At 44.6% G+C, this 26,488-nt stretch overlaps 1 protein-coding gene across 1 annotated transcript in view; it reads right to left on the bottom strand.

The window, feature by feature from the left end:
• Nucleotides 1-26,488, bottom strand: part of LOC311239765 (myosin-10-like) — a 240,379-nt gene that overhangs the window by 111,567 nt on the left and 102,324 nt on the right. The window contains 5 exon segments of the mRNA XM_084328192.1: nucleotides 11,807-11,902; nucleotides 12,760-12,903; nucleotides 13,909-14,007; nucleotides 15,308-15,371; nucleotides 23,056-23,148. Of these exon segments, the coding sequence (XP_084184318.1) occupies nucleotides 11,807-11,902; nucleotides 12,760-12,903; nucleotides 13,909-14,007; nucleotides 15,308-15,371; nucleotides 23,056-23,148 (496 nt within the window).

The raw sequence follows: 26,488 nt of genomic DNA, 5'->3' as shown, positions 1-26,488 counted from the left end.
ATATTGTCACAAGGAAAGATGAAATAACATACCTAGGTTCCATCCTAGAGGCAAATCTTTCCTGTGACAAAATGGCATCCAATGTAATCAAAAAAGTCAACCAACAAACTAGATTCTTGTACCGGATCTCCTCTCTGGTAAACAAGAATACCCTGAAGACTCTGGCAGGAGCACTCATTCAAGGGTACTACGACTATGCTTGCACCTCATGGTACCAAAGCACCTCAAAGGCGCAATCTTTTTTTTACAAACATCACAAAACAAACTGGTCAGACTACTGCTTGACCTTACTCCTAGAACCCACCTCACCCTGCCCACTTTGACTACCTAGGATGGCTTAGAGTAGATGACAGTACAGCAACTTGCAATGGGCCTGGTCTACAAGATACACTACACGACTAAGGTACCCATGTACATGTCAAAATACTTCCCAAAGGTCACGACCACAACACCAGAGGGAGCTCCACAAATCATGTTAAACCCAGATTCGGCTCAAACAAGGGACTAAACATGTTTCACAATTATGCCACATCAATGTGGAACGCCCTACCCACAGCTGTAAAGGAATGTGAATCACTACCCACTTTCAAAACCACTCTCAAAGAGCACCTATGGGAGACTGCAATTCGAAACTGGCCCCTGTAAATGTCCTAACCCAACCCCTTCCAATATACTGAAGTCTACAGTGTTGTTTCAAAAGAAAGAGTCCAGGAAGATGGTAACTGTCACTCTGTGCTCAGTGATGCAGTGAGGCACAGTGATGCATTGTATAGTCTGATGGCTGTCAGAATGAAGGACTTCCTGTGCACTGAACATGCTCCTCCTGTCAGCCAAGTCTGTGTATAGTGGGTGGGAGGGGTTTTCCCTGATGGCCTGGAGCTTAGCAAGGCTCATCCTCTCCGCCACCCTCACAGCGTACAAGAAGGCGCTCGCCACCACAGACTCATAGAACAACCTCAACATCCTTGTACAGACATTGAAGGATCTCAGCCTTCTGAGGAAGTAGAGTCGGCTTTGGCCCTTCTTGTACAGTGCCTCTGCGTGTTTTGACCCATTCAGTTTGTTGTCGATGTGCACATCGACTCCCCTGATGGAAATGGGGGTCATAGGTGCACTCCTCCTCCTCCCCAGCTCCACCACCAGTTCCCTGGTCTTCGCCACATTTAGCTGCAGGTGGTTTTTATCGCACCATGTGACGAAGTCCACTACCAGTTCCCGGTATTCCCTCTCATCACCGTCCTTTATACATCCCACTATCGCAGAGTCATCAGAAAACTCAGGAAACCATAAACCTTAGCTACTCCCACGCGTAGCAAAATCACACAACATCATATCCACACTAAAGCACACATGGGTATGTACTTAATAGTGGCTGTGTTGACTCTCTTCAAACCTCATGTCATCCTGACTGTCAGAGAAGAATGTGTTTAGCTGGTGTTCAGCGATGCCAAGTGGCACACTACACTGCTAGAGCCAACAGGACGTTTCATCAGACTTCTAAAATAATTGTAATAGGCCCTAATCAATCAATCAAATCCTTTATTTAACCAGATAAGCATCATTGAGATTACAATCTCTTTTTCAAGAGCGATCTGGCCAAGCAAGGCAGCAGAAAGTTTCAACATAAAAAAGATCACAATAAAATACAGATAAAACATTTACATCAAGCTCCAATTTCAGGCAAGTTATCAAACAGGCAAATGATCAAACACAGTTGCACTGACCAAGGGAACTGAGTTCGTAGGATTTTAAAATGGCTTTGAATTCTCCGAGGGTGACCAGTCCTGGTAATTTTAGGTCCTCCTGTATCTTGTTCCAAGATGAAGGAGCAGCATATTTAAAAGCCCTTTTTCCCAATTCAGTTCTCATATGGGGAACTTCCAGTGTTAGAACAGCTTGAGAACGAAGGGCATACTTATATTGCTTTGTGCACAGAAGCACACTTAGGTACGAGGGAACCAGTTTAAGCAGAGCTTTGTGCACCAGAGAGAGCCATCGAGAAAATCGCCGTATTTGTAGAGATGGATAACTTGCAATGGTATATAGGGTGCAATGGTGCACTCGATTTCCACATCCCGTGACAAAGCGTAAGGCAGAATGGTACACAGTATCAAGCTTTCTAAGGTACTGATCAGGTGCATACATATAGAGTAAGTCACCATAATCGAGTAGTGGTAAGAAGGTGGTCGAGATCAGGTGACTTCTCACTTTAAGTGAAAAACAGGACCTGTTTCTGAAAAAGAAGCCGAGTTTAAGCTTCAGCTTTGACACAAGTTTGTCTATGTGAGATTTAAACGTAAGGTTCTCGTCCACTGTAATGCCTAGATATTTGTAGGAAGCAACCCTTTCGATGTCAGTCCCTCCAGCAGTAACAAGTGTGGGAAGATCAGCTGGGAGTCTCTTCCCATTTGAGAAGAGCATAAACTTTGATTTGCCAGCATTTAACACTAGCTTAAGCTGGGTAAGATGTGACTGAACAATGTCAAAGGCAGATTGCAAGAACTCCATCGTTTGCACAACACTGGGAGATGAGCAATAAATTACTGTGTCATCAGCATAGAAATGGTAAGCAGCATTAGACAGGTTGATACAAAGATCATTTACATATATGGAGAAGAGTAGAGGTCCCAGTACGGAACCTTGTGGTACACCCTTAAGTACAGGGAGGAAAGATGATGATAAACCAGCAGACTGTACACACTGTGATAATCATTTGGCATAAGATATTGATGGCTATATTAATACCGTAACATTATTTAACAAAGTAAATAAACCCCCTTTAAATTAAATGCCTGGAGGGAAGACTTACAACTTGAATTATCGGAAGAGGAATGGGAAGTGGCATGTGCAGAAGCACACACTAACTCTATAAATGTATGTCTCAAACTAATTCAGTATAAATGGGTAATGCGGACATATGTGACACCGGTGGATTTAAACAGATATAACCAAAACATACCTGACATATGCACAAAATGCATGGATACGAGAGGAACGTGGTTTCATTTCATCTGGCAATGTAGAAAGATTGAAGCATTTTGGGAAGAGGTAAGAGTCATCATCGAGAAAATAATTTCAAAACTAATTCTATTGGAACCAAAATTCTTTCTTCTAGGCCGGGTTATACCCAGAAAAGCATAACTATAATAAATACGAGCAGGCATTTATAGACCTGAGTATGCGCACCGCTAAAAAGTGTATTGCAATGTTCTGGAAAAAAGTATAGACTAAGCGCTACATACTGGTTAAGACAGATGTTGTCAAGTCTTCCATTAGAAAGAATATCTTATGTATTAAAAGCTAAACAACAAAAAAGAGGGAGGAGGCCTGACACTACCTAATCTAAAGGAATACTACTATGCAGCCCAGCTGAGATACGCCGTTTACTGGTGCTCAAGAGCATACAGGGCCAGGTGGAAGGACATAGAGACACACCTAGGAGGTGTCCAACCTCAGGCCAGACTGGGGGGGAAAGAACACACAACAAAACAGGGAAATAATTCAATAGTGGACCACACACTGGTGGTTTGGAATGAGGTGGTCAGGAAATACAAATCAAAAGAAGACAGTAGACGGATTTGGCCCTCCCAGACCCCAGGCTTTGGCCCAGGGTCACATTTGACGCCACTTTTGACAGGTGGAGAGATAGAGGTATAACAGCCATATGTACACTTTTAGAGAACCATAACTTCATGTCTTTTGAGCAATTTAAGAGAAAATTTGACTTGGGAAATAACAATTTGTTTAGATATCTACAGCTGCGACACTTCTATGATACAGAAGTCAAGAATAGGATATCAGTAGGTGGTAACGGGGTGGTGGGAATGATGGAGATGGCGTATACGCAAACTCCAGTGAAAATAGTATGGGAAATGTACAAACGTTTACAAGCTCGCAACAACTGTGATTCATATAACGTGGAGAAGAAATGGGAAAGTAAACTGAGTATAATCTTGACAGAGGACGATTGGCATTCTATATGTGAGACACAACACTCATCCACTAGCTCTAGAGCAGTGGTCACCAACCCCCCTTTTTTTTTTAGATCTTACCCTGAGAGTCCACATTACAGTTCTACTTTTGTTTTGATGTGAAAATGATGCTGCACTTAGCACTGACTGCACTTAGCACTGACTGAGAAAGTACACATTACAGTTCTACTTTTGTTTTGATGTGAAAATGATGCTGCACTTAGCACTGACTGCACTTAGCACTGACTGAGAAAGTACACATTACAGTTCTACTTTTGTTTTGATGTGAAAATGATGCTGCACTTAGCACTGACTGCACTTAGCACTGACTGAGAAAGTACACATTACAGTTCTACTTTTGTTTTGATGTGAAAAGTAATGCTGCACTTAGCACTGACTGAGAAAGTACACATTACAGTTCTACTTTATAAAATGCTAATTGTAAATATGTTTGTCAATGTTAATAATATGAGAAAGTCCACATTACAGTTCTACTTTTGTTTTGATGTGAAAAGTGATATAAGATGACTGCACTTAGCACTGACTGAGAAAGTACATAATAGTTCTACTTTGACGTTTTAATGTTGGACCAAAGCATTGCATGTAATTAGAATACAGGCAAATAAAAGTCATTTAGTTTAAAGTACAATCTTGGCTGTCTTTTTCTCTCAACGCTTCAATAGGTAGATCTTGCCTTCACCAAAAAAAAAATAAGTGATCTTGGGCTTAAAAAGGTTGGTTTTAGAGGATGGAGAGAATTCGGTTGGAAATATGTGATGAGATATTTTATCACACCGCAAATTAAGAGTAAATAAATTAAAAGGGCAACAACCCTGCTGGAGACAGTGTGGACAGATGAATGCCAACCACTCTCACATATTTTGGTTATGTGATAAAGTGCAACCATTTTGGAAGAGTGTTACACAGGAAATGTACAGAATTCTTAGCTATGAATTCCCCATGGAACCCCAGTTGATATACCTGGGTTTGATCACAGAGGAGACCATACACAATGAAGACTTGTACCTGTTCAAAATCATGACAATAGCTGGTAAGAAGGCCATCACAAGGAGCTGGCTCAAAGAGGCCGCTCCAGACAAAGAGACATGGAGGGGAATAGTGGAGGAGATAAGCGAGATGGAAAAAATGACATTCCTGCTGAGATTGAAGGCCGAGGCATATGACAGACGCTGGTCGAAATGGACAACATATGAGCCGTCAGACGGTTAAAGACTGCCATGACACAATCAAAACAGACCTGACATATCAAGAGCGAATACAGCTCGCTCCCCCCCCACCATACAACACTGTCCAGTCCTGTGAGTCCTGTTTGTCCTGTCTGTCATGTGGTGGTGGTTGTCATATTATTAACACTTTGCCGCCCGACCACGAGTTAATACGGGTTTTGAATCCATGCGTTGTGGACAGAGTCACGTATAAAGCCGTGGCAAGTTGTTATTGCTTTTATATCATTTTAATAACCGGGTCAAGGTCGCGGAGCGGCACTGCATATATTCCCTAGTCTGTGAATTTGAGGATTTAAAAAAGGCATTTGATACCTTAGATCATAATATTCTAATTTCTAAATTACGCTCATATGGTGTGAGAGGAATGGTTCTAGAATGGTTGAGTAGTTATCTCCACAATAGGCAACAATATGTGCAGTTGGCAGATGTCAAATCTGAGCTCATGACATTTTTAATGTGGGGTACCGCAAGGTTCGGTTTTGGGGCCCAAACTCTTTCTTTTATATATTAATGATATTTGTGATGTTTCAAAACTATTACAGTTTGTCTTGTTTGCTGATGATACCAATTTTTTTTGCTCTGGAAATAATTTAAAGAAACTAGCTGAATATATATCGTGTATGAAATGACAAAGCTAAAGAAATGGTTTGATGTAAATAAGCTATCACTGAATCTGAAAAAAACTAAATTTATGATTTTTGGCAATCGAAAACTAGATGAAAATATAGTACTGACAATAGATGGAGTTGATATAGAGAGAGTTAATGAATTTCGTTTTCTTGGTGTGATTATGGATGATAAATTAACATGGAAATCGCACATAGCACACGTTAAAAAAAAGATGTCCAAGAGTATTTTTGTTATGAATAAAGTAAAGGATGTGTTAGAGTATGAGGCAATGAGAACACTCTACTGTTCACTCATCTCACCTTATATCAGTTATTGTGTTGAAGTATGGGGGAATACTTATGGGACCAATATAAAACCATTATATATACTACAGAAGAGGGCCATAAGAATCACACATAAAGTGAGTTATCGAGAACACACAAATACATTATTTATTAAATCTAGAATAATTAAACTTGAAGACATGGTTAAGTTTCAAACAATGTTAATTATGTTTAGGGCAAGAAATAATACACTGCCAGAAAAACTACAAAATCTTTTTCATTTAGAAAGTGAGTTTAGTAGGAGAAAATACAATTTTAAACATCAGTTTGCACGTACCACACTTAAACAGATGTGTACTTCAGTTATTGGTGTAAAGTTGTGGAATTCTCTCCATAGCGAGCTTAAGGGATGTAATAGTGTTTATCAATTCAAAAAAAAAAAAAAAAAAAAAAATTTAGTCAGTATGAAAATCAAATGTGATCTGAATAGTGAGATATTTTCTTTTCTTTTTTTTCTCTCTTTCTTTTATTCTTTATTCTTTATTATTATTATTATTATTATTATTATTATTAAATTTTTTTCTTGTTTAACTGTGGATTGTGAGTTTCTTGTATAATGGTATAAATTATTATTTGTGTAAATTAGGTTGTACGCCGACTGTTGTGAAGGGCCAGATTAAACCGAATATATATATTTATTATATATATATATTTAATTGTATTTGTATATTCTCTAATATTCCCTGATATCCCTTGTATATTCCTTGTACAATATGCATTGAATATCCATTCTAGCCTACTGAACATCCCATAATAGTCTCCATTCTACTATTGGTCGAGACCTTGGTGCCAGGCTGCCATACCCCTCAGACCCAGTTCAAACGTACCGCTCAACATGTACGAACAAGTCCTAGTTCCGCGTAGGAATCTGGCTACCGCACCACTAATGGGACTATTTGTTCATAGTGCGTATATATACTGCGCTACTAAAGTAGGACTTCCTTTTCAGTCCAGTTTCTTACCCTCCAATAGAGTCACAGACGTAAAGCCTCCCCGCGACGCCACGTGTGGGAGTAAGGCCAAGTTCGCCTACCATCGGTATTGAGACATCGTGTATATTAATATTTGAATAGTCATATTTGGCACTATATCGTCGAGTTGGACGTAGTCTATTAAGCTAATAATAGTCTGTTAATATATAGTGCTTCGTGCGGTGAGAATACTACCGTAGTCAGTACCCCATCGTTTCGGGCAGAGAACTGGCTGCTTATCCAGGGTGGTTGACCCCACGTGAAGCTGCACCCGAGGAGCCCCAGAGCCGACGAGCGAGTGGACCTGTATACCGGATTATTCTACCGACGACAGCCCGCCTTCCCAGGCACGGATTATGCTTTGTATACGTTGATTATTCCATGGATAAAGACCCCCGACACTGCCGTGTGTTGGAACCCCCCCCCCTGGAGAGGACGCAAGGTGAGGAGACGCTCTGCAAGACGAGGTCGCTTCACGTCTCTCCTCCGTGGACCGGAGGACGCCGGCCCACAAAGAGTCCATCTGCTTTCATCTGTGGTCCAAGGATCGCCGGCGCATTGAACGGCACTACAGTGGGTTCACCTGGGATACCCTTGGCCGGATGAGGCAGCCGGATTCTACCCCCCCCCCCTTCCTACTCCTGTCGGCTTACAAGCGACCGGATTAACCCCCCCTAGTGTATCCAGCCTATAATCATTAAAGTATCATTGCTGTTATTCCTTAAACTATTCCAGGTCGTATATGTACCACCTGCGCCTTCAGAGATTGGACATTCTCTATTGATATACCGACGAATACTCTTGCCATAAAAGTGCATACTAATTCCCATTCATAAATGTGATTGATTTGATTAAGTGCTTGCTCTACACACCATCGCTGTGTAGAAATAAAGACCTATTTCTAATTCGTACATTTGTGTTGGATCCGTTTCATCTACGTGACAGTGTTCATCATAATATATTTATGCCGAGTACTGGGTGGCCGAATATTAAGTACAAAGGTAGTGGTAGTAAGTATCATATCTAGTAATACAGTCAGGGAATTGTACCCCTCAGTTACACCGACCATTAAGTAAATACTTCTTTAGTTTAGGAATAAGGGGCAGGTAACTATACGATTTATTCTTCTTCCTGCTCCTTTTGTCCATGGAATGTTATTTATGATTGTGTAATGAAGAAACTCTGATTGTATGATTCCATGTGGCAAATAAAAACTCTGAACTGAACTGAAAATGTGCAATACCGGCCAGATCCTCTTAGGGGCGCCATCGCTCCACTGCAGTATGCCCTGTGGGCGAACGGATGACTTTTTTTTGTCTTTCAATGGATATTTTTAGTACCCGGATTCTGAATCAGCATCTTGTACCGTGGATTACGTTTCGAATCGCAGATTTCACCATGGAATAAGGGGATTTATCATCAGCCAATGGACATATCGATCTACCAGATGCCGATCGATAACGGGGAAATGCTCGGGGTATCTCACCGGCTCATGGTAAGATCTTTTTCACATAAATTACAGCCGGATCAGAGCTTGCTATGATACACAACCAGCCGAGCAGCGTATGTGGCTAGTTACACAACCACTGTTATTGCTAATCAATAATAATAAACAACGTCCCCCGCCCCCCCCCTTTGATGCATACATGCTTTGGGAAGTTATTTCTTTAGCATATGGAAAACAAAAATGCTGTTGAATATAACGTTAGCAGCTATTAGCCCTATAACTAGCCTTCCAGAAAATATACGAGACAAAATCCGCTATAATGCTTATATTCACGGCGCTATAAAATGACAACCTATTGATGCATTTTTTTTTCTTTAAGCCATTTTGAAGGGACGGTTTATGAACTCAATTGACAATGAGAATGGACAGATAGCAATACTATAAAGTATAGATTTAGCTGTACAAAAAGACACCGGTCTGTTTACAAAAGCTGGTCCTCAACCACTATATTAGACGGGTCCCAGCGGTCGCCAATGTGTTAATGTAACTGTATGCTTATGTAAACATTTAAAAATAAAGAGTTATAAAAATAAAAAAAGGAATACAATGAAAGCAGAGAGAGAGAGAGAGAGAGAGAGAGAGAGAGAGAGAGAGAGAGAGAGAGAGAGAGAGAGAGAGAGAGAGAGAGAGAGAGAGAGAGAGAGAAGCAGGCAGCTAGAGCCTTGGAATGTCTTATTTCTCACCCTATCCTTCGTACCTCCTTTGTGTGCTTCAAGTTCAAGTTCAAGTTTCAACTTTTGTATTATTTGTCACATATAAGGTACATGACATTATAGTGAAATGCTTGGTTCTGTATGACCCTCCGTAAACTTTGTACTCTACAACTAAAATGTACAAAATGCAAGAGCAAAATGCAAAATGCAAAAACGAGTATTGGTATTGAGGTAGTGGAGTAAGACAGTGCTGTGACCAGAGGTTAAGAAGTGTTCTCTAACAAACACACAACATGCATTAAGTAATAATAGCAACATCATTTTAACCCAGGTTGTGTGATTTTCTAACACACATGCATGTGTTTATGTACGGACAACACATCCTGTGTTATTATGCTATATCGATTTTTTCCAACACCTGGAATGTCCTCCAACTGACTCTGAAGCTTCTTCCTTCTCTTGCTGCATTTAAAAGTATGATCTCCAACCACTGTATATTGACTTGTAACCATCTTCTCTGATTTCTTACAGTTTATTCTTATTTATTGTGCCTATATTTAAAATTGCTGATAATCTGTGTATTGTTTTGTAAGCTTGTCATTGCTGTAAATGAAGGTAACCTCTGTCCTACGAGTTGAAATAAACAAAACATTTTGAATATATGGAGACCCTTCATGGAGTATGTTAACCGTTTCTGCACCAAAAACGAGTTAACTCGTTATAGCCCGCCAATCGTTGGCCGCCAACAACGAGTATACTCGTTATTGGATCAGTTTTTCTTTTATTCGCTATTTCCATTCATAATTCATCCTGCTGTGCTGTAGGACTGGGTGACACTCTGTCTGAGACCACAGCGGTCCGATACCGCCGCCTAACGCCTTGCGGCCGCTATTGCACCCCATTTGAAACGATGTGGTTTATTTTCCCGGCCGAGCTGAGCCGTGCAGGCAGGGTCTATACACTCCGGCAAGACTCCGGCTTATATCGATGCATCGAGTAGGCTTCCCCCCCCCTTTCATATGCAATGCTGGATAACGCTGGATACACTGACGCAACCAGTATTTAGAATGGCGATCAGATAATTGGATTATTCTTTTTGCAGTACATCATAGACAAGGTAAGGACTATATGTTATCGATCTTGCGTTGATCCGATAATTCTTTCCCCGCGATCGAAGCGTGTCGGGGTGGTGTGTGTGTGTTGGTAGCGATCAAAAGCACGGAGTGGCCCCTTTCATGCGTGCATGATGAAAGATAATACCGATAATCTAGCGTTGATTTCAGATTGATTGTTGATCCAAGCGAGGAATGGCAACCTGTTTTCGCGTATTTTCCTGGGATTACTCAGAATCACTCAAACTATACTCATATTCACCATGATATAAAACGGAAATGTACGGATGAAAAAAGTATCTGTTTTTTGCATGTTGACCGGAAGAAACTCATTGACAATTGACAATGTTATTAGATCCATAGCTATAATATTTAATATAGTTTTAGCAGTTGCAAACACCGGCATTATCCCATTGAACAAAGCGCTGGCACAAACAGCTATACGCCCACAGCACCATCTGGCGATCATTGTGTTAAGGACCTAGATCTAACCGATGACCAAGTGAATGACTAGCTGGGGTGTTGATGGTGCAGTTCCAAGCTTATATAGTATAGAGATGCAAGTGAATAAAGGATTGCCCAGAGTGAAAACGGGAGAGGCTAGATTATTGTTTACATTGTATTGTATGTTGTTTTAGATGTATGTCCTGTGAATTGTTTGTTAAAAAATTATAATAATAATCAAGATGTCTTATGTTTGTCTTGTGAACTGTTTATTGTATTGAACTGAAAAAAAGAAAAGAAAAACATGGTGAAAAATAATAAACCCCCTTTGAATGGTGACCGCTGTGTCATTTATGTTTAATGTAGACCTTTTTTATTTGTATGTCAGCTCTTTGACTGCCAGAGTGGAGTAGACACAACCTTGATGACTTGGACTCAGACTCAAACTAGGGTAATGGGGACTCGACTCGGACTTGACTCTGGCTCTTATTTGGTGACTCGGACTTGGACTCGAACAATGGGGACTCGAGACTCGACTCGGACTCGAGATTTAGTGACTCGACTACAACACTGATGTGTATGTGTGTGTGTGTGTGTGTATGTGTATGTGTATGTGTGTGTGTGTATGTGTGTGCACGTACATACGTGCATGTGTGTCTATGTAGCTGAGTTGTTGAGTTGAGTTGAGTTTATTTTATCTCGAACAATCAACCATATAAAAACACAATAAAAATTATAAACTAAAGAAACAAATTTACAATGAAATCTTACATTCTTCATTAAATGATAAACAAATGAGTTTGAGAAGGAGCAGAAGGAAGCAAATGCTTATCTAGTCCTGCCCCTTTCTCACAATATCATACATAAACAAAATCTCTTACAAACATAAAATAACAAACAAAATAAAAAAATAAAAATAAAAAAATAGCTAAATGACTGTGTGTCTACCTGTGTTCTCAGGCATGGAGGCCTGGTCTGTGTTCCTCTCCTTCTTGAAGACGATATTTCCAAAGTGCAGCACCGCTGACACCACCTTCAGCATGCCTGACCAGGCCAGAGACATCCATACCAGACAGAGTGAGAGACAGCAAGAGACAGCAGGAGGATGGGAGAGAGAGAGAGAGAGAGAGAGAGAGAGAGAGAGAGAGAGAGAGAGAGAGAGAGAGAGAGAGAGAGAGAGAGAGAGAGAGAGAGAGAGAGAGAGAGAGAGAGAGAGAGGATAGATAGACAGAAATATGGCTGTGGTTGATATTTTCACCCTCACTCACTTTGTCAGAGTACCTCTTTTTCCCCCCTTGACAGACTTTGATAGCACCTCCACAGAGGCACTCTGACATCACAGATTGGGGCGGGGCCGAGAGTGCAGCATGGTGAAAATATCAACCATTAGGGCAGCATATGTTTCATTATTCTTTAACTTAGGGGTGACTTTACACCAAGAAGCTACTGCTACTACTTGGTTTCAACCTGGTTAAATGGCCTCTACTCAGCTCTCAGTGGGAGAAGATATTCAGATAGTCATGGCCTTAGGATTGTGCTTATACCAAGAAGTAAAACAATTATATATATATATATATATATATATATATATATATATATATATATATATATATATATATATATATATATATATATATATATATATATATATATATATATATACCATTCACTCACACCCACGGCGGATATAACCAGGCAAGATGCCAAACTGCTCATCGGGAGCAATTAGGGGTTAAGTGTCTTGCTCAAGGACACTTCGACACGCTGTGTGGGAGGAGCGGGAATTGAACCGGGAGCCTTCCAATTACCAGACGACAGCTCTACCTCCTGAGCCTACTGAAGCTCATGCTAGGAGTGTGTTTACACCAAGGAGCTACTACTGGTTTCAGCCTGCTACTCACAGACGATCTCCTCATGGGAAAAGCTCATAATGTTCATGGCGTCCATGGTCTCCTGGAAGTTGTCCTTGTCCTGCTGACCTGGGATGGTAAGGTTACCGTTAACAAGGAACCGGTAGCTGTTGAAGCCATCCAGGAGCAGGTCCGCTAGGAAGGGAGGAGAGGGATGGTAGATGTAGGGGGCAGAGGGAGAGGGAAAGAGAGTGACAAGGTGAGTAGAGTGGAGAGGGATGGTAGAGAGGGGAGCAGGGGGGGGTGAGAGAGAGGGAAAGGGAAAGAGAGTGACAAGGTGAGTGGAGTGGAGAGGGATGGTAGAGAGGGGAGAATGGGGGGTGGGGCGTGAGAGAGAGGGAAAGATAGTGACAAGGTGAGTGGAGTGGAGTAGAGAGGGATGGTAGAGAGGGGAGAAGGGGGGGGGGGGTGAGAGAGAGGGAGAGGGAAAGAGAGTGACAAGGTGAGTGAGTGGCGTGGAGTAAGTGAACTGCCTGCCATTTTTATTTTGTTAGTTTATATTTTAAAGGGGAACTATTTTACTATTTCTTTCACTATTTCTTTCATATTTTTTTTAATTCATTGTTTTGTATTTCTAATCAAGTACTCAAAAACAGCATTTTTCTACCTCAAGATCTTAAGACGTTTTGAGCCTGGGCTCCAACCACTGTGTGGCCTGATGCCATATGGGGCCACATTATTATGCGGCTGAGTCTCTCTGACATCACAAATCAGCACATTTTCAGATGACTCAGTTCAGTGAGGGTGAATATTGTGAGAGGAGAATTGGAAGAATGCGCCAATATGAGAATTAGAGACATAGATAATATTAATATAAGTCCACATAGCTAGGAAAACACTGAAAAAGGCCATTTATAAGATAGTTCCCCTTTAAAAGAATAATATGTTGAGGTTTTCAAATGAGAAAAGTGTCATGTCAGCCTGTATGGATTAATAGTATAAATCAGAACAGATCAATTAGAGTAAGAAAGAGAAACATTTATATGCACCAAGCCGTAAGGTGAAATGCCCTATGAGTCCCTGTAATTAATACACAGTATACCAAATAATTAGCCGGAATGGCCAAAGTCATTCTTTGCCTGACGTGATGTATTGACAGAGTAGACAGACTTTTTTGGCTGACTAGATTATTATTCTCACATTTGAGGTGCTCCCCAGCTCCAGCCAGCAGCTGGTAGAAGATATGGAAGGTCCTCTCATCCTTGGCCTGTCTGATGGCCCGAGACTTCTCCAGAAGGTCTGGGAACAGGGGTTAGGGACTGACCAGGACCCATGGTAATAGGACGAAAACGACGTCTGCTGCTGCTATGACTACCTTTATATTACTTCTAGCCTAGGACTACTACTGCTGCTGCTATGATTACCTTTATATTACTTCTAGCCTAGGACTACTACTGCTGCTGCTATGACTATCGCAATATTACTTCTAGCCTAGGACTACTACTGCTGCTGCTATGACTATTGAAATATTACTTCTAGCCTAGGACTACTACTGCTGCTGCTATGACTATCATATCATAATATTACTTCTAGCCTAAGACTGCTGCTGCTGCTGCTGCTGCTGCTGCTGCTGCTGCTACTACTACTACTACTACTACTACTACTACTACTACAACTACTACTACTACTACTACCACTACTACTACTACTACTACTACTACTACTACACTACTACTACAACTACTACTACTACTACTACTACTACTACTACTACTACTACAACTACTACTACTACTACTACTACTACTACTACTACTACTACACTACTACTACTACTACTACTACTACTACTACTACTACTACTACAACTACTACTACTACTACTACTACTACAACTACTACTACTACTACTACTACTACTACAACTACTACTACTACTACTACTACTACTACTACTACTACTACTACTACTACTACTACTACTGTAGCACCACTACTAAAACTAGTACTAGTAATACTTAAAATGACATTGTAAGATATAAAGATCACTCCTCTTTGATAGTGTTTGTAAAACATCTTATCTAGAATGAAAGGTTAACTTTGCTATTCACGAACACACATTAAGGGCAGCAAGTAATTGCTGTTCAGTCCTTGTTTCCAGGAACCTTGCCATTTTAAGAGTGGAATTCTCATAAAGTATGCAGTTTTATAAATCAGTCTTATTGTAACGCCACATGTTACAAAGTCTCAAAGCCATGCAAGACTCTATTCCACACTGTTTACACAAAGTATTACAAGCTAAAGTAAAGTTCATCCCCTGGAACTCGAACCATTACTCTGCTCTTCAAATATATAAATAAACATGAATAAATATGAAGCGTGAATATGAATATACGATTCTTTGAGCCCCAATCCTTCCAGCCTGGATCTGGGGGAGCGTGCAGTACAGAAATACATTCTTGTGGTGTAGTGTAAGCTCTGGAGCCCCGGAGCCAAACCACTGCTCTCAGCCCAAACTACTACTTTCTCTCGCTCCCTCTCCCTCCCTCTCTCTCTCTCTCTCTCCCTCCCCCTCGGGCAGTTCCATTGGTAAGGATACAGGTCTCGATGTTGGCCCCAACAATGTAGCCTGTGACGTCAAAGTTGATTCTGATGAACTTCCCCTGTAGAAAAACATGTTACCGTTAAAAATGATGGCACAAACATGTGATTGGTTTGTTTTTAAAACATGTTACTGTTAAAAAGGACAGTGCAAACATGTGATTGGTTTGTTTTAAAAACATGTTACCGTTAAAAGGACAGCGCAAAAACACGTGATTGGTTTGTTTTAAAAACATGTTACCGTTAAAAGGACACCGCAAACATGTGATTGGTTTGTTTTAAAAACATGTTACCATTAAAAGGACAGCGCAAACATGTGATTGGTTTGTTTTAAAAACATGTTAGCATGGGGGCGGCTGGGTGGTGCAGCGGACTAAGCGCTCGTCACCAACGCGAGAGACACTGGTTTCGAATCCGGCTGTCAGCGTTGCCTCCGGCTTGGCCGGCCGTCATACTGGCTCAATTGGCAGAGTCAGCGGGAGGGAAGCCGGTGGGTGGTAATCTGGTCGTTGTAAACAGCGACTCCTACAGGTCCGCGCTGGCAGGTGAAAAGAAGTGGCTGGCTGACTCTGCATGTATCGGAGGGGACATGTGATAGTATCTATCAACCCTCCCTAGACCGACCAGTGGGGGGCACATGCGAGCAACGACCAGGAAGGGGAGGGGGGAATTGACATGACGACTAAATTGGGATGGGAGAAAATCACAGAAAAACAGGAGGAGAAAAAGTGGATAAAAAGAAAACGTTAGCATGGACAGCGCAAACAGAATGGCACATTTTCAATGGCGCTGTAGGACCTTCTGTGAAATATTGAAGGTAAATTCAAGTTGGCCTATGTGTGTGTGTGTGTGTGTGTGTGTGTGTGTGTGTGTGTGTGTGTGTGTGTGTGTGTGTGTGTGTAGGTGTGTGTGTGGGTGTGTGTGTGTGTGTGTGTAGGTGTGTGTGTAGGTGTGTGTGTGTGTGTGTGTGTGTGTGCGTGCGTGTGAGAGAGAGTTGAGCGAGTGAGTGAGTGAGTGAGTGAGTGAGTGAGTGAGTGAGTGAGTGAGTGAGTGAGTGAGTGAGTGAGTGAGGGAAGAGACACGAACGTCGGCAGGTTAGTTGTAATAAAATTACACATTTGCAGAGATTGGCTTCAGCCAATACACCTGCTTGCTAGTCGAACTGATCCTCTGCACAGCGGCTCTTATGGCAATGTGTGGTAATCTGAGTATGGAGTATATTGGCGGTAACGCATTCGACCATAACATAACGCATTCGACCGTAGCGTAATGTATTCGTCTATAATGTAAAATATTTGACTGTAACATAGCGCATTCGACTGTAACGTAACGTATTCGACTGTACACATTCCACATTAATTTGTCAATTGTACTGCAATTGTTTCACCAATGATAATAATAATAATAATAATAATAATAATAATAATAATAATAATAATAATAATAATAATAATAATAATAATAATAATAATAATAATAATAATAATAATAATAATAATAATAATAATAATAAACTTTATTTGTATTGCACCTTTCATACAGAAACTGCAGCTCACAAGTGCTTCACAACAGAAAAAAGACAGGCATAAAATGAGCATGATAAAGTGCAGACATATAAAATCACAGTTTTTCACATCCCAACAGGCCACCTACCTTGTTTATGGTTTGATTCAGTTTTAAATAGACAATGATAAAACGAGTAAGATAAAATAGACAGAGTAAAATAGTGCAGTGCAATAAAATAGTAGAATAGAATAGATAAAATATATATTTTTTACAGTGCAATAAAATAGTTCTGGATTACTGTTACTCGTACTGGCATCGCGTCCCGCTCTTATGCCATACCGAGATATACCTCATCTCCTAGTACCTACTGTACTACATAACGAAAAACTCAACACCCTTGCATTTGACCAGGCCCGCCCCAGTGACTTACTATAAGACACCGGGCGTGGTCACCACTCACCCTTCCTCTTTTTCATTTTCCATCATGGCGGCTCCCTGTGTAACTAGTGATAGCGAGTATGAAGTGTAAAGAGAAATTGAACAATGCCTGAGATTTGCCAGCCCCTGGAATCTTCGGCATGTTTCCAACGGCGCTCATATGGGTTCTGCGGCCCTGCAGATGGATGCATTTCGATGCATCTCCGCTTCGGGTCTATCCTGGTGTTTCCTCGTCTTGGCAGCACTTTGAGGGACGACGTGCGATGTGTAGCTATCGAGCTAACTCGCACTCAGGTAGGATCTGTGCCATCAGGCATTAACGCTGGTGTTAATAATACTGCTTGTTGTCCTGTGAGACAACCGAGTTGTGTATTGGCGCAAGGGGCAGGATATCTGGGTAAAAACGTTGTTGTTTTCCCCGTTACCCTGGAGCGTGCGGCTAACGCTATGCTATATGCTGGGCTACTGTTTCTGTTTGTTTCCCCGCTGAGGGATGTCTGTCTAAAGTCTTCCCTCCTCTTAGCCATTCATGCTGACGGTCAATCGGTGTTTACTGTTGGGAGTATTGCGCGGGCTTGTTTATCTGTTCATGGGTGAATGGGCTGAGGTCTAGGGCTGGTGTGCTTGTTGTGAATATTGTGAATGGTATGCGGGACTGGGTTCTCTGGTCCGCATCCCCTTAACATTGTGTGTATGGGCTAGCCCATTCTACAGTGTATTGGTGGTGTTTTTAGTTCATTTATTCATTAACCCCTTCATGGATGCACACCACAGTGGAGGTTGCTGGTTGCAACCACCGCTGGTGCTCAGTGTTTATGAAGCAGGTGGCATCAGTCCTTTGTCTCTGGCATGTTGAAACAGTGCCCCGCCCGGCCGACGCCATGAGGTGGGTCGGCCCGGCGGGTGGCTGGTGGGCTGTGTTAAGCCTGTACCGCCACGGTATAGAATTAGCAGCGATTAGTAACCTTGTTCGCATTGCTGTTTTTTTCTGTCAAAAATGGTGTCTGGTGGCGGGGCCATGAGGGCCAGCCGACGTCGAAACATCGCGCGAGGTTGTTGACGTTATTAGCTTTGACCTAGCCGCAAGCTATAACCGCAGGGAGGGCTAGGATGCTGTCAACGCTTGTTTACAGACATCTTGGTTGGATTAGTCTCCCTTTGAGGGGGTGAGAAGTTAAAAAGAAATGTTCCCTCCTCAGGGCTCCCCTCTCCGCAGAGGATCTTTGGTCTTGCGCTGGAGCGCGGGCGGTATTGGACCTAGGCCCCACACCGCCTCACGCCGCGCAGCCAGAGGTGAGAGCACGGCCTCGCCAGCGGCTGTGGCGAGGCCCTCGACAGGCGGCCATGTTTCCCCCGCCAGAGGTACCCTGGGCGTTGAGTCAACAGGTGTCCACAAGGCCGACAGCCTTGGCGGCCGAGGGATCGGCCATATTGGATGAGCACGGCCTGAGAAATCGTCGCCGTCCTGCCACGAGCAGCCCGCTCTCCGATCACTCCCTCCCCCAACACCAGCGGAAAAGGGGCTCTGATTTGTTTCCTTTGGCTGCGGGCCGCGAGCCTTCGTTGAAGCGCATGCGGCCCCACGTTTCGCTTCTCATGGGACAGGGGCTGACACCCAGTTGATGGCTGAGCCTGGGTCTGTCCATGAGAATGTTGTGCTGTCAAGCGGCTCCCACACCATAAGCTGTGTTTGGTTGAGCCTGGTGTTACGTCTGTCAACTACAAGTGTTATCAGCAGGGGGGCTCGAGACCTTTTTGAGGCAAACAGTGCGGGCTTCCCCGACCTCGCCTTCGCCAGGCCGGGTATCACGTTGGTGCCTCCCACTCCTGAAAGATTGGCAGTGGTCTCGCAGGCGTGCGTGATTTGGGTGGTAGTAATATCACTGCAGGGCTACGGTGTGTAGGAACCCATGGGGGCCTCACACCTTGCATGTCCAGCTGCAGAACAACTCCTCAGCATGTTCTGAAGGGGTGTTCAGTGGGGGAGCTTTTGTCACCTAGTTTGATGTCAGCTTCCCCCGTATCAAACCGGCCCTTTCTGTCGGGGTCCCCCCTTGGGTGCGATTGCCTCGTGGGTTGTATCAGGGACCGTTGTCCCGATTCCACGGAACGCCCTGCCCGCACGGTTGGCGGGTTCAGAGTTGGCTACGCACAGCGGGAGGGACCGGGCCGCCTATCTACAGTTCCTTGCGGACCAGCGCCGAATGGCGGCGGGTGCGCTCTGGGAGTATCATCACATATGGCTTCAGCAGTGCCATATGTCGAAGTGGATGGAGAGAACGCTGAGGCGGGGATTTGTATTTACACAACCCCACCCGTTTTCAGGTTTGGTACAGACCCTATTGTCAGGGTCACCAGCAGTGACAGCTCTGGTCAACGAGATCCAATCTCTGTGGACGAAGCAAGCCATCGTCGTGGCGTTTTCCTCCCGGTATTCTCTGGTGCCCGAGAAATCGGGAGGGGGGGTGTCAGACCCATGCTGGACCTGTCCCATGGGAAGGTTCAGCATTTTTTGGATCATCTCCTACCTGTTGAACACTGTCAGGTGGGGGCCTGATTCTCCTCCATAGACCTGTAGGATGCGTATTCGCATCCCCGATCTTCCATCCTAGGGCTTACCTACGCTCCCTTTGCAGGGTTTAGCGTATGAGTACCAGAGGCTGCCGTTCGGCTTTTCTATGGCTCCCCGCATCTTCACCAAGTGCGTGGAGGCCGCACTGGGGCCTCTGCGTCGTCAGGGGTTACGACATTCTGGTCCTTGGCGGTCAAGGTGGATCGTCAGGTCTCATACCAGGCAGGTGGTGGAATTCCTACCAGCCTGGGGTTTGCTGTAGACTGGAAGTAGAGTACTCCTCTTCCCAGTCAACGGGTGGAGTGCTATGGGCATCCCTCTCAGAGCGTGTTATCGACACGCTCGGGAGGTTCCGTCCTAGGACGGTTACAGCGCTGTCCGTGATACGCCTGCTCGGTATGATGGCATCTGCTCATTCCGTGGTCCCTCTTGGCCTCTTCTTCACCCCAGGAGGAGGTTACGGAGGTGGTTTTTTTCCAGTATGGAAATAGACCCGGTGAGAGGCAAGTGGAAGCGGCTAAGGTTCCTGTGTCAGTACTGGGCAGTAGGCTGTCACACGTCACGTTTTTCACCGACGCCTCCCTCGCTGGAGACGCGTCGGGCCAACGCAGTAGGGGGCAGCTGGCAAGCCATGCTGCCCGGTCTGCGCTACGTTCAATCAGGACGGACAATACGACGTCAGCGTCGTATATCGACAGACAGGGAGGAGTACGCTCCTGCCGTCTGCACCGGGCGGCGGGCGGCTGGCTATGGGCGTTCTCCATCTGCGCAGCCTGAGGGCTCTCCACATCCCCGGCAGGGTGAATGTGGGTACAGGTGTGATGTCGCGGGGCGGTCCTCACCCTGATGAGTGGGGATTACGTCCGGACATAGTCAGGCAGGTCTGGGACCAATGCCGTGGCCGCCTGGGATTCTTTCCCCCCATACATCTGTTAGGTCAGTTGTTGGGGCGGGTACGTTGAGGAGCGCAGGACCTTGATCCTGATTGCGCCGGACTGGGGCGCAGCTGTGTGGTTCCCGGTCCTGATCCAGCTCTTGGTAGCCCCGTCGTGGCCTGTTCCTTGGTCATCGCGGGCCCTCTCTCAAGCGCACGGGTCTCTGTGTTAGTTCCCTGTGCTGGGCCAGCCGCTGATGGTTTGTCTGGTGAGAGGGTGAGTCTGGAGAGGATGGATCCTTCTGTGGTTGACACCATCCGGAACGCGCATGCTCCCTCCACTATCGCGGTTTACGCGGGTAGGTGGCGTATTTTCCAAGAGTGGTGTAAGGCCACCCTCTTGTGAAGCGTTTCCTGCTTGGCGCTCTGCGCCTTAAGCCGGTGAAACGTTCTCTGTCTCCGAGTTGGGACCTTCAATTGGTCCTCGGCCGGTGGTCCGAGGCCCCGTTTGAGCCTCTTGAGCAGGCACCTTGGAGCTCTGTGCTCTCTCGGTGCTGCCTCAGTGCCTGTCTATTCGTGTCAATAGCGGTGCAACTCTGAGGCCTAATCCAGTCTTCGTGCCAAAAAATATCCAGAGCTCTTTTCGCTCCAGGGATATTGTGGTTCAGGCATTTCATCCGCCTCCTCACGCTGGTGAGTTAGAGGCGAGCCTTCACCTGTCGTGTCCGGTCCGGGCTTTGGGGGTTTACCTCAGCCGGACTCAGGACCTCAGGGCTACCGATCAGCTTTTTGTCTGTTACGGTGGCTCTCGCGCTGGTAAGGTACTGTCGAAACAGCGCCTGTCCCATTGGTTGTGCGAGGGCATTGCCCTTTGCTACACGTTGGCTGGGTTGGCCCCCCCTGGGGGTGTCAGGGCGCACTCCACTCGTGGAGTGGCGGCATCTGCCGCCCTGTTAGGAGGGGCCTCGGTGGAGGACATCTGTGCTGCGGCCTCATGGTCCTCCCCGGGTCCCTTCGTAAGGTTTTACCTCGTGGACATGACTGGGGGTTCTGTCTCCCAGGCGGTTCTGAGGTCTGGAACCTCCCCTGCTTCCCGCCTTTCGGTGGGTTAGCAGGGGTGTGTGGGTGTGGACCACAAGGTGTTGTGTCACACGTGGTCCCGCCTGTGCTGTGCGTTTGGAGGTTTCTAGTTCCCTCTTTTTCGCACTTGGGTGGAGTTGACTGCCGCCCCCTCTTCACTTGGAAGGAGGGGTGACGGGACTCCCCTCCCTCCTGATGTGGGCTTACGGGTCCTCAGGGGGTACATTTGTCGGGCCTCGCGTCCGCTCTACCCCATACCTCGGTATGGCATAAGAGCGGGACGTGATGCCAGTACGAGTATATAACGATAACCTAGTTATATGAGTACTGGCTAAGCGTCCCGCTCTTAGCGTGCCCTGAGGTCCCTTGGGGGGGGGGTTTCTGATGGAAAACTCTTCCCGAGGAAGGGTGAGTGGTGACCACGCCCGGTGTCTTATAGTAAGTCACTGGGGCGGGGCCTGGTCAAGTGCAAGGGTGTTTCGTTTTTCATTATGTAGTACAGTAGGTACTAGGAGATGAGGTATATCTCGGTATGGCATAAGAGCGGGACGCTTAGCCAGTACTCATATAACTAGGTTATATAAATAACCTATCGTTCAAAGTCGTCTTTACCTTCTCTGTTTGTTATCGACAGTTTAAAACTTGACAGTCTTCCCTCCTGTTTTATACCCACTTTGACTCTTCGAACCTCCCACTCAGGGCAAACCTCACTCTCAGGGCGCAGTTCCCTCTCTCAGGGTGCAGTTATAGGCCTGAGTCCTACAGTTTTAAAGCCCAACAGTCTCTTGTTTGATACCCACACAGTTTAATACCTGACAGTTTTGAACCTGTAATAGAAAGTAATAGACAGAGTAAAATAATACAGTGCAATAAAATAGTATAATATTATATACTATATATATATAATATATAATTTGGAGGGCAGGCTTCTATCAGCGTTGTCGCACCAGTAACGTCATTTAGCCAGGTCTCGACTAGGAGCATGCATTGCAAATTCTTTTCAGTTATCAGATCATTGATTAAGAAAGATTTGTTGCTCAATGATCTAACATTCAGAAGGGCCATTGGGGGATGATGTCATTTGTTTAATGTAATTACACCAAGGTATCACAACTAATAAGACAATGATACAGTATATGATTGAATGTCTTGTAACATAAATGTAAATTACACTGAAGGCTGGTTCAAAGTTGAGGAGAACCTCAGACCATCTTTGCTATCATTTCTATCTATGTTTATGAGGAAATTACAGGTTTAAACGGGAGAGCAAACTTACAAAGCGAGACGAGTTATCGTTCTTCACTGTCTTGGCGTTGCCAAAGGATTCGAGGATGGGGTTGGCTTGTAGGAGCTGACGCTCCAGCTCTCCCTGTAGAGAGAGACAGCCACAGAGATGAGAGGCTAGACAGATATCAGCTCCCCCTGTAGAGAGAGACAGCCACAGAGATGAGAGGCTAGACAGATATCAGCTCCCCCTGTAGAGAGAGACAAGCAGAGATGAGAGGCTAGACAGATATCAGTTCCCCCTGTAGAGAGAGACAGCCACAGAGATGAGAGGCTAGACAGATATAGCTCCCCCTGTAAAGATAGACAGGCAGAGAGGTACAGGGCTAGACAGATACCAGCTATTACCAGTACTGGCATCCACTACTTAGTACTAAATATTTCCCCAGCTCCTGCCAAAACATACACAAGCTGGCAAGTCAAACTATTACTCCACTACAGAGCAAATGGAGATGGACGTAGCAATGTCAATAGACTGACCCAATCGTGCAATCAGGCAACAGCTCATGTGGGTCTATTGGCTCTACTTTATTCAGCTCCAAATTCCAATGTGAATCCTGTCAGGGGCATTTCACAAGTCGCAGGGCCAAGATAACCACTGTCTTACAGAGTTTTGTGAAAGCATTACTACTGATTTAGTAAAGGGGTTTCAACACTTTACCAGAATCACCAGAGCCCTCACAATACAATAGTACACACACACACACACACGCACACACGCACACACAGACACACAGACACACACACACACACACACACACACACACACACACACACACACACACACACACACACACACACACACACACACACACACCATCACCGCCACCAGTTGCAAAACATTTAAGCTTGCCCTACAGTAAGTGGTCCATTTTTGGGTGATGACTGGAAGCCTCCCTGTTTCCTACTCATTACTATGATGAGACACCCTACACATTTCCAGAAGGTTCTGCAACTGTGACAGGACAGGACAGGGGCGCTGGCCACTTCCCAGATCTCGAGTGGTCGGGACATTCCAGTGTCGAAAGCAACCTCTCCCACACCTATTCTCACACACACACACACACACACACACACACACACACACACACACACACACACACACACACACACACACACACACACACACACACACACACACACACACACACACACACACACACACACACACACACACACACACACACACACACACACACACACAGTGAGCCCAGCATCAACACCTGTAACCGTATAACTAACTAACTAACTAACTAACTAACCAACACCATCCCATAATACCTCAGCTTTAAATCATCTGCTCTCTGGAGGAATGTACAGCAGCAGAAACCCTGCAGCCAGACAAAGCTTACAGATGGGTGGCAGGGTGAAACACTGTGTTAGCTGCTTGGGATGTAATGAGTTCCAGTGTCTCCATATATGCACACTAAGAACTCATGTCCTATAGTTAAATTTGATCAAAAAAGAACTCATGTCCTAGAGGAATCTGAGGCTAGGGGTTAGTTAGGGGCCTTCTGTCTGTCAGGGCTCACCTCTTCCGCTATGTGAAAGTTGAGGTCCTATCTACAAGACAGGGACTACTGTATGTTGTTTCCATTGGCAACTAGTACATTACACAGTTATTGAGAGTAAATGAGTTTGAATATGGCCACCAGTGATGTCATCAGGGACATTGAATCTTTGGGCCAAAATACATCTCTGATTTGCTTCCACACTATGAAGCAGCGTTCAGTTATGCCACACATAGCTGGAACAAATTTCCAGAAGAACTTCCAGTAGATCAGCCCCAACTCTGGCTACTTAAGTATAAAGTATAATTTAAGAGGGTTGTGTATTCTTAAAACATGTAAAAAAGTAAGAACTAATGTAAAAGCTAGATGTGTTTCAATTTTGGGAGTTAAATTGTGGAATAGCCTTAGTGACGGGTTGAAGTTGTGTACTTCTCAGGGGAGATTTAAAAAGGCCCTAAAGGATCAAATTATTCAGGAGTACAGTTTTGAGTAAAACATCAAACTTTAATTTTTTTATATCTTGCAGCATATTTAAAGTTTTTCTTTCTTATATTAAAGTATATTTAGTTTTTCTACCCTTCTCCGAGGCTCCTACCATACCCCCCCCCCCCCCCCCCCTCTCTCTTCCTCCAAGGCCCAAACCCTCTCATCCTCTCCCCCTCTCATCCTCTCCCCCTCCTATACATCTCTAGCTGTAGAGAGAGGAGTAGAGATGTTAGGGAAAGGTCTGGTCCGTTCTGAAGGTCTGGGTAAGAGATTACCTTTATATGCCTCTCTAACCCCTATTCTTCTCCTCCTTCTCCTCCCTCTATCACGGTGCATTCCTCTGGTCCAAGCTGCACACAGGCAGCCTAATGCTCAGCAGAGGGAGCAGGGTGTGAGGAGGTTGGCAGGGAGAGTGTACTTTGGCACCGAGTTCACACACACGCACGCACGCACACACACACACACACACACACACACACACACACACACACACACACACACACACACACACACACACACACACACACACACACACACACACACACACACACACACACACACACACACACACACACACACACACACACACACACAGCCAATGAACACTATATTAAAATACACACTCAACCACCTGCAAGAAAGAATTGTCTGCAGGGGGTGTTTATTCTGTCTGCTTAAGGCTCAGATTGACAGAAAACCCCCAAAACATCCCTGTATTGGTTCAGGTGGCAGGATAAAGCGAGAGCCAGAGAGCCTGTAAATATGGGGTTTTATAAGGTTTACAGTAGTAGACTGAGACGGGAGAATGTAGAAACGGTGGTGTGTAGTGGAGCAGGATGGCTGAAATATGCAGCAAAGTCCCAGGCATGGATTACCAACCTGGCACCTGGCATGGATTACCAACCTGGCATGGATTACCAACCAGGCATGGATTACCAACCAGGCATATAGGATTACCAACCTGGCATGGATTACCAACCTGGCATGGATTACCAACCTGGCATGGATTACCAACCAGGCATGGATTACTAACCTGGCATGGATTAGGATTACCAACCTGGCATGGATTACCAACCTGGCATGGATTACCAACCTGGCATGGATTACCAACCAGGCATGGATTACTAACCTGGCATGGATTAGGATTACCAACCTGGCATGGATTACCAACCTGGCATGGATGACCAACCTGGCATGGATTACCAACCAGGCATGGATTACTAACCTGGCATGGATTAGGATTACCAACCTGGCATGGATTACCAACCTGGCATGGATTACCAACCAGGCATGGATTACCAACCTGGCATGGATTACCAACCTGGCATGGATTACCAACCAGGCATGGATTATCAACCTGGCATGGATCTCCCCATTTTTTTTCTTCTGTTTTTCTCCCATCCCCAATTTCGTATCGTCCAATTCTCC

This window comes from Notolepis coatsorum (assembly GCF_963971535.1).
Source record: "Notolepis coatsorum genome assembly, chromosome: 14".
NCBI lineage: Eukaryota > Metazoa > Chordata > Actinopteri > Aulopiformes > Paralepididae > Notolepis > Notolepis coatsorum.
This window is presented reverse-complemented; position numbering and strand designations above follow the sequence as displayed.